The sequence below is a fragment of the Rhipicephalus microplus genome, chromosome 7 (genome assembly GCF_043290135.1).
Source record: "Rhipicephalus microplus isolate Deutch F79 chromosome 7, USDA_Rmic, whole genome shotgun sequence".
Lineage (NCBI taxonomy): Eukaryota > Metazoa > Arthropoda > Arachnida > Ixodida > Ixodidae > Rhipicephalus > Rhipicephalus microplus.
The window spans coordinates 17,950,718-17,962,638 of NC_134706.1; the positions used below are offsets into that span (position 1 = coordinate 17,950,718).

Here is an 11,921-nt window from a genome sequence, read left to right on the forward strand (position 1 = left end):
GTTCAGTCAGCGAGTCCGTAATCTTAACTTGGAATAACCAAACCTAACCCCCTTTCTTTGTACTGCTTCGAGTTTCTTAATGTTGGATTTAGTAAAAGGGTCCCATACAACAAAATAGTATTCCAGTTTTCTTCTTGAGTACGTATAATAGCTACGTAGCCTTATGTTAGAAGGAGAATTTCCAAGTTTATGTTTTAGAAAAAACACCTTACGGAAAGCAGGAGAACATACGTTGTCTATGTGAGTGTTCGAAGCAGGTCATTACTTATTGTCACACATAGATATTTGTAGATTTTTACCTGTTGTAGTGAGGAGGAGCCGACGTTATAAGTAAAATGAAGGGGTGTTTTTGAACGTGTGATGTAAAGGTAAACAGTTTTTTGATCGTTCAGTACCACACAATGGTCATTACACCAGACCACTATCTTATTAAGACACACATTCAGGTTCTCTTGATTTCTTGTTAGAGTTCAGGTTGTCTTGATATGAGTTTGTATACAGCTACACACACGCTACGTACAATCATAGAGCAACACAATCGCTTATCTAGTTGGCTGTCCACTAATACTAAATTTTATGTAAACATTTCGCCTTTCCTTGATGATACTTTTCGCGTCTCAGTTAAGGTAACCTCTGTATTGCAAGATGTAACCAGTCCAGATTTGCTAGTACTTTTATTATAATTTTTGGAGCACTTGCGTACTGCAAGTTTTTCAAAAATAATGCATCCAACATTCTCATTTTGGGGATCATAGCAGCACTCAGGTGAGTTGGATCGCGCGCACGGCCGTCTGCGTAAACAGGCAGTTGGGAAAATACGTCACTACGGACCCGAAGACACCTAACACAAAATTTGGAAACTCGACAAGCTTTTGATGTTTGAGACTCCAGCGTGTGGGGGCACTCGTGACCTGGGAGTTGTTAGTGACGAGCGTTGCCGAGATATTTCAATTTGGTTTTAAAGACAGTCCATGCCCTTTCGAGTATTCTGGTGCACAATCGACGTTTTCTGTGCTTTGGCGTAGACCAGTGATGCCCTCGGACCCTTGCAGTGGTCAAGCAAGTTCAGACATGGCCGGGCTAGTCTGCTAGCCCACGCTAAGCGTGCACGTGCAGTCTGGCCTGGCCGTGGTTCTGAGCAACATTACTAGAATAGTCCTAGTAACCTTGGTTCTCAGAACGTCTGAGGGGCACCCACGATAGCCCGACTAGCCCCAAGCGAGGACTATTGTGTGTCATCTCTCTCGCTGTGTAGACCTCTCCCAGTTTGTCAACAGTGTGACGTCACTCCGGGCGCCCCGCCCACCATGCCCTTTCTCGGAGCAGGTGCTGATTGACAAGAAAGTTTCGCCTGCAGCATCTTTCTGCATAGCAGAGCTGCGTGTCTGCATTCCTTCGGCAAAAATTTCCACATTGGTATGTTCTAAAGTCGCAGCTTTTGAAATAAGGGGGTTGCGGAAAGGTCACTCTTCATAGTGTGGAAAACTTCTTGTCGTAGATGGATGAATAGATGGATGGAGAAAATTGATTTAGAGCACTGAGAGACACGACTAGCAAGCAGTGGGCTTCACCCACGTAGATGGTAGCGATAAAAAGAATCTTATCTTTTTCAAACACGAACGTTTTGAATGTGCACGGTGACTTGCACTTTGAGAAATATTTGCATGGCATGGTTGTAAACTTACTCAACTTCCATCGAGGCATGTGCGATGCAGTTTCAAACGAGGTACATCATTGGGGGTAGCATGGTTTTGAGCTGCTGTGCGCAGCTTCACGGATAAGATTCTCACTCGTAGCAAAAGTATGATCGGAGATGAAAAAAAAAAGAAACAGGTCTTGCCGTGCGTTAAGCTGAGGTTAACATGTCCTCGTGAAAATTAAATTCTGCCTCTGCGTTTCTAATGAAAATTCATGCCATATGAAACCCGACAACTAAACAATATATAATTGGAATTGCTTCTTGGAATTGGTGGCACACTGGTGGCTCGTATATCTTGCAGAATAGTTGATCGCGACGGCATTCTCACACGACAGATGAATGTTCCCTCTTTTTTTTGCACTTGTCAATCTATCTTACTCATGAACAAACTCGCCCAAGCAGATTTTTTGACTTCATATGTCTGGAAAGATCGGACGCAGTTCGGAGGCCAGCGCGAAAACGCCGTCTTGAAAAGATACACTAATTTTTTGTTCAGTGGCGCCACTCTATGCATGGTACCCTTGCATCGCACATTCTTGCAAGAACATCCTTTGATGCGTTTGCGTGGATGTGCAAGAAATGTGAATTCATTGACGCACATTCATGCAAGTTCACGCTTGGTGCAAGCACTGCACGAACAAATACGACGTGACCGAAACTACATGGCACCATGGACGCGGCTGCATCCTTTGCGTCACCCAACGCGTGTGTGCCGGCAAATGGTAAGACTACTAAATTTAGCGTTGCACGCGCACATTGCCGTTTACACGCATCGTGGCGCAACAAGTGAAAGTCAGATTGGGCCAGAACAGCGCAATACCCGCACCACTTCCATCTCCGAATCGGTACTGCCGAGTGAGTGGAAGTGATACCTTGACTTGGCGGTTCCTTAAGACTCGTAAAAACATTCAATAGATACAACAGTATCTCCGAATGTAGTCTTCATACCGTACACACTTTGAAAATAATGAGTAAGAATGGAGTATTTTCTCCCTCATATCAAGAATCTCCCTCTCGCGTGCTTTTCCTTGCAAAGTGTCCGTGCGCATGGTACTTCCATATTATACGAACAACCTACCCGTTGAAAGTGTTTTGACGTAGCATTCGTGATAGGATGGTTGAGAGCACCGACGAGCCAAGAACAAAACTTCAAGCAAGCTATGCATCACGATCACTATCGTGGTACAAAGAGAATAGAAAGTATCTCACCAATGGCAAACATTAGAAAATGCTGTTGTCGCTTTATCTCCACATTAAAGTCAGTTTTCAGATGGTGGACTAACTGACATCGACACCACTTCGCCGCCAAATCTGATTGCATTAGGTCCCATTATCTTTAGTATAAATGACGTCACGTACCGAAGCATTCCACCAACGTAGCTGTGGAATGGAGAAGCCGATGAAACATTTTGCGCCATCAAGAGACAAGAAGCTCATTCCGTGCGGCAAAATCACTCACAGCAGCAACCAGAACTATAGCTTATAAAAATTGTATAATACTAATCACATAATGAATGCTATTCAACGTCCGTGAACTCCGATATGAATAAAATGCCACAATGAAGGGCTCCGTAAATTTTGACTACTTGGGGCACGCGTTATATATCGTGCACCTAAGCCTAAATACACGAGTCTCGAGCACCGAAAAGATGGCTGCCACGACCAAAATTTGATCGCGCGACATGCACGGATTCCAGCCACATACCTTGAATATTACACAACATTAAGTTCTTTCCGAATGCTAAGCATTCTTAGCCTACTGCAACCACTTATGGCTTCTGTCTGTCTGTCTGTCTATCTACCTATCTATCTATCTATCTATCTATTTATCTATCTATCTATTTCGCCGCTTACACCTGGGTGCTCTCGTGATAACCCTCTAAACTTGTCGTGAACCAAAATTAGCATATCCGGTAAGAAATATAGTTTGCCGCATATGACGTGCTCGTTAGGACATGAAAAAATCAGAGGACCCTATAACGCTTTGCCTTCAGGAGCGTAATGCGATAGCGATATCCTGTTCATATAGTGCGTACTTCAAACACTTAGTGCATGAAACCTTTTCGAACTTGCTATGCACACACTACGTGGCCATAAAGGAATAGGCAGTAGCTTGTGCCTTTTGTAGAGGATGCCCGGCTATGAACCATGGAGCCATTATGGTAATAACATGCACTGATGCCCGCTGGCAATTGGCGCTTGCACGACGCATTATTACTCTAAAATATAATATTGCATTGGGAAGCATGTATACAGGACACGTCTCTTGGTAAAGCACGAAAGCCACTTTCACTGCATTTCACGCAAAGGAAGTTCTTTTCGCTGTCTTCACAAGCAGAGGCGTTGTCAACATATGCTTGCCAACACGAACGATCCGGGTTCGATCTCAGTCGGACCCAAACGACCCTGGTTCAGTCACCACTCTGACCCAGGATATTTTTATCATTTGTTTGCTTTATCTGCATCGTGCTCCCTTTTTCCGTCATGAATAACTTTTTACTCCGAACCAACGACGCCGGAATATCTGCGAAACGAGATCCTTAACGCTTCCGCGTTAATATTGTCACAATATTGTCGCGCACGTCATCAAACACTTTCCGCCAGACAGTGGCGGGGAATCATGTGTCACTGGTATGCTGGTATGTACCACAGGTGACTGACAATCAGTCGCCATCTACCCAGGAACGGCGAGAACACACTTCGATGATTTTAACGTGTGAGCGTTCAGAAAACCTCATTCCGGAACTGTTCTCCTGAAGAATGCTAAGAATAGATGTCAGTGTCCCAGAAGGAATCGAACCAAAGCATCCTGCGTGGCAATGGAGATCTACCACAGAGCCACGCCAGGGCTCGCAACTACTTTTCAAATGGACGCCAGTCTTCGTGAAACGTCAGTAGTGGTTGCACTGCTGCCTTCCAAATTTTATAAACATTACATATCTACTCCTTTGGTACAGCCGTCACGTCGGGTTAACGTCAATTGTGGTTAGTTGCCATGCGCTGAAGTCGATTTATGTAGCAGTGTCCAGGGCCAGCATGCTCGCGAGCACCTGCGCTAGGCTTATCGCTTCTGGTGCTGCTAAGACTCATGTTCCTGTTGGCATCGTTGCGCTGATAAAAACAACTGGTTGTTTAAACACCTGCGACTCTTGAACATTTGTCTGTGCGTGCAGCATTTGTACATATATTTAGCGTGATTTACTAACATCTCACTCGGTTAAAAAAATTTCAATACGGTCACCTTCTCTCCGCGTGCTTCGTATATAACGTCGGTTCCCTAGGTACGTGGGGCTGACTGCCGATTCTTTAAACAAAACTACCGATCAGCTTTCAATTTGCACTCGCTCTTACTAGAGAACATTTTCGAGGCTCTTGAGGGCCTCTTCATACATCTAACAAAGAAAAGGAAAAAGAAGACAATGCAAAATTTTTCGGTCAGAACCCATTTAGGCACAAAACTTCTCAACGTACACAAGTAGTATAACTCAAAGGAGCCGGAAAAAGGACGCCGTCGCTTGTCAACCGGAGGCGACGTCCTTAAGCTTGAGAAACTGGCGGATGTGCAGCCAGCAGTCCACCGGCAAGTCCAGGATGTGGAACTCTTTGGCGTCGGGGTCGTGACGCGAGGCTTGCCTCCGACTGACCACGCCGGTTAGCCACAGGAAACGGTGGATGTCCATGTTCCGTACACTCTTCCCGGCGTCCTTGACCATCTCTTTGGCTTTGGCGTCAGTCACCCCGGCCTCGTCACGGACTCGTTCCAACAGCTGCGGATGGTCGAGCAGTTCTTCTACGGCTCTCGCTCCATCAGCGGTGATTTCACCCCGGACGTACTCCACTGCGGCATTCATGCGGGAGGCGTTCTGGCGCACCGCGTCTTGTAACTGCGAATGGATTGTTTTGTAGAAAGTTGCATATACAGGCGTACATGATTGACACTTGACAGACATGCAAATAGAAAATAAGACAGCAGAAGGGCGCGATCGATGAGAGGCCGTAGATGACGAGGTAAATACCGAAGCATCTGTCCTATCGAGAAAGTGAGGGCATCAAAGGTCTGCGTCTATGCGGCTAACGCGCCATTTCTCGCTTTGACTCTTTCCTCCTTCTTCTGTTTATTTTTATTGCACTAAGAAATGTCCTTCTTTCATGACGTGCAGTTACTGTATATGCTTATTTTACCTATAAAGGGCTATCTACGATAACTCTATCATTGCGGCAATCAGACCGCCATCTGCGTGCTGAAAAGTTCAATAATTTATTTGCTACAAGCAAAACAGACAAGCATTGCTTTATACCCCATTCAGCAGTGGCGGCTGCGTTTGCGTAAACGACTTGTGTACTCTAAACTCTTGAACAAAAAAGAGGTTAGGAAAGAGCTTGTAGCCATAAGGATATAACAGCAGGACTTGTTATAGGAACCTTAGAAGTTATTGCTACGAACGTTTTTCCAACTTCCTTGTAAGGCATAGTGATCTATTCCAAACCTCCTTGACTTGAGCTTGGTGAACCCCGTACACTTATTGCGCAGCCGCTAGCGGTCGTCCTTGTCGTGTATTTGAGCAGTTCTCATTCATGACAGTATATGTGTGCATAATTACCTCATGATGTGTCGCGATATTGATGCTCGTGAATTTGAATGTTGTAAAAATGGGTCATTCGTGACACCACGAATCAACCATGGCTTACGTTTTGACCCGCAAGGTGGCGCCTGTGGGAAATTTCTCCTGTGCGTTGTTGAACAATAAAAAAAATTGACGGCAGACCCACGGGGTGAATGATGATGAGGTTAGGCGAGGCCCCTGGAAGTAATACCGTGAAATTTTCATCGTTGATTCGCCTGGCCATATGCGCGCTTCCTCGCCGCTTCCCATTGTCGAACGTTTTCAAGATGCGCTTCGCGACGTTGACGTGCTGCCTCGGCTTCTCGTTTTCGTACGGAAGGATCTTGTGGACGCTGACGTGCCGCTGCAGCTTCTTGTTCACGTACGGCGGGATCTTGCCGACGCTGCCTTGCTGATGTGGCTTCTTGTTCCCGTACAGCAGAATCTTGGCGGCGACGTCGCACAGCTTCCCGGTGCGCTTCTGCCTCACGTGCTCTCACTTCAGGGTCCTGTCTGCGAGTGCGCGCCGCCGCTGCCCTGCGCGCCGGCCTTTCGGCATCCTTATCCATACGAGCACACACCGACGACCAAGAGCATCGGCGACTGCAACCCTTTATCGATATGGTTTTGATTATAAAACCCTTGCTTTAGAAAACACCTGGCGTCTTTCGTTAAGCAGCTTGCGTCTTCTTTTTGTTTTGCTTTAGAAACATCTGGCGTCTTTTCGTTTTGCTTTTAGAAAACATCTGGCATCTTTCGTTGGTTTATTTCATCAATCAATTGCGTCTTCAACAAAAAAATTTTATTGTTTATTCACGCATAGGAGAAATCTCACTAGGCACTACCTTGGATGTAAACAATGCCTGGTACTGTGAATGAGAGACAGCAGAAGCCAGCTTTTAACATTTCTACTTCTACTAACGTTTCTTACTGGAACATGCCAATGGCTGCTAATGGGGAATGAGAGACACAAGAATTCGGCTTGCAGTTAACGCGCACGCTACGCATTTTTTTGTTGTTGTTCAACAACGCACAGGAGAAATCTCCCACCGGTACCACCCCGGAAGTTAAATCGTAAGACTGGTTACACACTACGACTACGACTACGACTACGAGGGACGAACGGGCGCCGCTAAAAGGAGCTTTCCCCTTAAATATTCACAGCCTGTGCGTCAACTAAAAGCCAAATTCTCGTGTCTCTCATTCCCCATTAGCAGCAATTGGCATGTACATTGAGCACTATCTGACACGAAAGGGTTGCTACGTTATACTAGCTGGGCGTAACCTGATTCGTTTAAAAAAGGTTTAGCGAGCGTTGGGCCGCAGTGCCAAGAATACAGTGAACTAGTATGTAGCATGAACTCGAGGTGGTTGAAGGTGGGAAGTAGACACGAAGCCCAAGCCGTAAGAAAGAGTGCGTGTGCCACCTCTCGTATAGTCCTTGGAATGCCCGCTGGATGACTGTGCTTCTGTATGCGGAGAATATGATGAAAAGATGCGAGATGGAGGTACTTGGAGTGTTAACTAGATGGACAAACGGACACACAGACAGATGCATGAATGGACGTACGGATGGACGCATGGACGGACGCAGGAGCGGATGCATGGACGAACACAGGGACGGACACGCGGATGGACGCGTGGACGCACGAAAGACGCACGCACGGACGGGCGGAAGGACGCACGGATGGTCGCACAGATGGACGCATGGACGAACGGAAACGAGAACGAATCGACGGACGGATGCTTCACCCCACTCTCCATCATTCACTCCGTGGATATGTTGCCATTTTTGGGGGGGGGGGGGGGGAAGTGGGCTAGAAACCGTTGCTATTTATGATTTACTAGTTAGCAACGAGAAGACTAGTAACCGCTCTAAGCGCGCTTGTACAGCGAGAGCTAGTAGTAACAGTTACTAACCTATCCAATACTAACTACACATACTAACGAATGTATGTGACAAGTAAACCAAAGTTTGTAAATGCAACCAATTTTTTAGCTGTGTTGACTCATGCCCACAAGACAGCAGGATACAGTGCTCATCAAGACGATTTGCATAATCAGCATGCCTTAACATGGTCTCACTTCTCTCCATATTACTGCAACCAATCACTTTGGTGAAGGCATCAGGGTTTCCAACGAGCCGTTTCACGCGTCGCCTGCTTGGACAAATGTCGAGTGTCATTTTCCTCTTCTCGAAATGAATGCATCCCAAGAAAGTTCGCGCTCAAAACTTCAACCTCTGATTTATTACTATTCGTGCAACGCAGAAAAATGACTTCCTTAACAATAAATACACACCTAATTATTTGCTAATTAGGAATAATTACTGGAACTCAAACAAACACAATACATTCATCTGACTTCTTTAAATTTGTATTGTGCCTCTTAGAAATACACTTGGTAGATTTGAAAAATTTTCAGACAGTGCATCATAATATCGACTGCTTATTTCCTTTTTTTAGGACTCGACCAAAAAAGAAAGGACGGGGGGGGGGGGGGGACGTGAGTGAAACATGCTACTCCATTCAATAGAGAGCCCTACACTTACGCAGAAATGCGACCTTCCCTCAGTGGAAAAACCACGAAGCATCTCTTCATTCCAGAGGCCTTGCTTCTCTCAGTACTTGTTGTGCCGACCCCTATAAAAGCCCTACATAGACGGCCGATGGCAGTGGAAGCGCTAAAAATGAAAGAGACTGTTGGCGGCAACGCATCACCGCAAAAGAAAAAAAAAACGATTGTCTGGTAAATATTGCAGAAAATATCTGCCCACATGTTGTCGCTCACCATATAAAAAATGAATAAATACAGAGGGCGAGAGAGAAGATGTAGGCGTCAACGAATGGGTCTTACCCGCATGACAGCTGCAGAGAAGTCTGCCGATGGCTGACTCCACCGCTTGTAGTGGGAACGAAACTTGACCGCGGTGAGGCTTCGGTGCTCGCAGGCGCTGTCGCACAGAGTGTCCAGGTGTGTTGATTCCAACGGGAAGAAAGGCAGCCACATCTCGGTGATGCGCGGGTTTGTCGCCAGTGCCGACACCACGCGGTCGAACAGGTCAACGCATTGGCCACAGAGGTGCCACGACGAGTGATTGTAGACGTTGATTACCACATGCGTCAACGCTGACGATTTGGCCAGCAACAATAGCACCTTTTCCAAGGCAGGCTGTTGTGTCAACAGCATACAGCCAATAGTTATTGCCGTCAGTGTTCCGGGTCGATAGAACATGTTGGCGTACTCCATCAGCGCCTCCAAGGGGTGCAAGGCGTCCAGCGTCACTTCGAGCCTTTCGAGCTTCACGCACGAAACTTCCGGAACTTTTGAGAGTTCTGGAATTTTCCAGGGGACGATTTCAAGACACATGAAGCTAATGCGATCGCACATTCCGAGCTCTCGTATCACCCTGGAAAGCATTCCGTGATTCAGGTCCCACTGGGAATCTTGGATCACTACCTTCCTCAACGTCTCTCCTTCCGCGATAACGCTGAGCAAACTTCGGAACTGCGCCTCGCTCATGCCGAATACGGAAATGTAGAGCTTCCTCAAACTGCGGTTATGCCGCAGGGCGACAATCCACGGCATCGTGCGGAGCTCCGGAATCGTGGGTGAGGAATAGACGATGGCACGAGGCAGTTGCAACGACTGCAGGGTCTTACACCGACGAACCACTTGGGCGAACTCCGCCGTCACTGCAGCGCTGAAAAGAAAAAAACATCATGCAGTGATGAAACCGACGCTTTCATTTTCGGAGCAGATTCCGGAGCAGAAAAAAATGCCGCCTGCCGGAGCTTTTGTGTTTTGACTCGTGCAGTGCAATACATCATTTAAGCCTCCTATATTTATTATTGTGTATTATTGAACACCCTGCACATAGAAATATATTAGCAACGTGCTAGAATCATAACTAGGCAGATAGATGGTGTTTGAACAGGAAGTGTTTTTTTCATATATTGCGAAAATATCCAGCGTTGCAATTTTACATGAGGATATGGTTTAAATGACTTAATTGTAATAAAGACGAATGCCCACTACTGCAGCGACGTGGAGACGTTGGCGCGAGCTAAGACTGCCCGGTTGCTGCTGCGACGCTGCCCGTATACTCGGCCAGCTCTTGCTGCTTCTGTACTGACGCTGCTACCGCTTTTAACCTGGCGTTTACATTATATAACACTTGAAATGCTTATTCCTGTTAAATTATTGACCGCCAAAGCTGATGAAAGCAATAAATGTAATCAGTCGCCTATCAAACATTCACAGCAGCAGCCAGTCACAACTAATGTTGAATTCCAATGGCGGAGTCGGTGCAGCCGACCGACTTCGCGAGCGAGCACTCGACTCTGGCGTAGAGCAAATCCTCCGAATCCGCCATCGGAACACAACCCGCCCTGCTGGAGCAAGGCGGAAGCTGCCGCGTTACCCAGGATACCTTGCGCGTGGGCTCTTCCGCTGTCTGTTTCCCACGTGGTTTACCAGCATCGCCGCATCGTTCGTCCGCTTGTTCAGCGCTATTCACCTGTGTGGAATGAATATCACGCCAGGCGTGCAACATCTATTGTCCACGATGTCTGCGATGGTGACCACACAGTATGCGGAGCAACACGGTAAGTGTCTCCTCAATTTCAACACTGCGCTGTAATTGTAAGTTGAACGCAACACACGTGTTGCGTGGGGCGATTGTCTGCACGCGCTATGTCCATGTTGCAACGTTGCTTTACTGCTGATGCGATCGTGTCACTGAAACACGTCGCATGCGTCATACCGGTTCGTTTGCCTGTGTCCGTGGAGAACGAAAACCTTCGCCGCATTGATTGCACAAACACGGCTGTAAATATACAACCAAAAAGTAAACGTGCGCGCAACGCCGCTGTTCTTGCACGGAACGGCGTCATTAGTAAGAAGCGACTTCCTATAACTTTAGAATGTAGCCACACGAATAGAAACGAACTGCGTAGGTTACAAGCGTGTTTGGTATGAGGGCAATTTGATCGATCGTCCGAAACAATTTTTTTCTGCCCCCTAATGCGCTCCCGCGGCGAGTCTCCCGATTTCAGAAGTACCTAGGTTGGCAGGTACGCACTTGCGGCGAGATACCTCCAAAGTAACGCTTTTACCGTGCAAGCACAACGCAGCGCGAGTGTTTCAGTACTGCACTACTATGTGGCAAGTTCCAGTGCACTCGCCTTTCAGTGGAAGCGGCGCAGAAGCAGTTGTCTGCCTTTATATGTCTCGAATAAACTATAAGCCAGTGTTACGCACACGAGAATTTGACTCCCAGGAAATTTTAGCTGCAGAGGTAGCAGCGTGAGTGCATGTTCTGCTATCTAATGGGTTGGCAATGTTACCGAGGTCAGGACATTGAGCACGTGCAAATTAGGAATCGGTCTCAGTCCACAGAAATTAAGTTGCTTTTCCTGGAGTGTCACTGCCTGTTTCAGGCCTGAAAGATCGTGCTTCATTTTGATGAACAGTCAGCTGATCAGAAACTCTGTGCATCATGATGAGAGTGTGCAATTCAATCAAGAATGTGCACAATGTGTTGAGCTACTGTTGAAGAACTTGCATGCCACCATGTATGCTTACGTGAAATTGTTATTCAAAATTTTGTGTCGTGA

The 11,921-nt window shown here is 46.7% G+C and overlaps 1 protein-coding gene across 1 annotated transcript; it reads right to left on the reverse strand.

Moving 5' to 3' along the window:
* Window positions 1-5,126: 5,126 nt before the first annotated feature.
* LOC142766826 (uncharacterized) lies at window positions 5,127-9,995 on the reverse strand. The gene is made up of 2 exons (XM_075868050.1): window positions 9,160-9,995; window positions 5,127-5,583 (listed from the first exon to the last, which is right to left on the reverse strand). The coding sequence occupies exons 1-2, from the start codon at window positions 9,889-9,891 to the stop codon at window positions 5,218-5,220; spliced, it is 1,098 nt and encodes a 365-aa protein (XP_075724165.1). The 5' UTR covers window positions 9,892-9,995; the 3' UTR covers window positions 5,127-5,217.
* Window positions 9,996-11,921: the final 1,926 nt, after the last annotated feature.

Coding starts and splice junctions, on each gene's coding strand:
- LOC142766826 (XM_075868050.1), bottom strand. CDS start 9,891: ATGCCGTGGATTGTCGCCCTGCGGCATAACCGCAGTTTGAGGAAGCTC. Junction 5,584..9,159: donor TCTCTGCAGCTGTCATGCGG/GTAAGACCCATT, acceptor ATCCATTCGCAG/TTACAAGACGCGGTGCGCCA.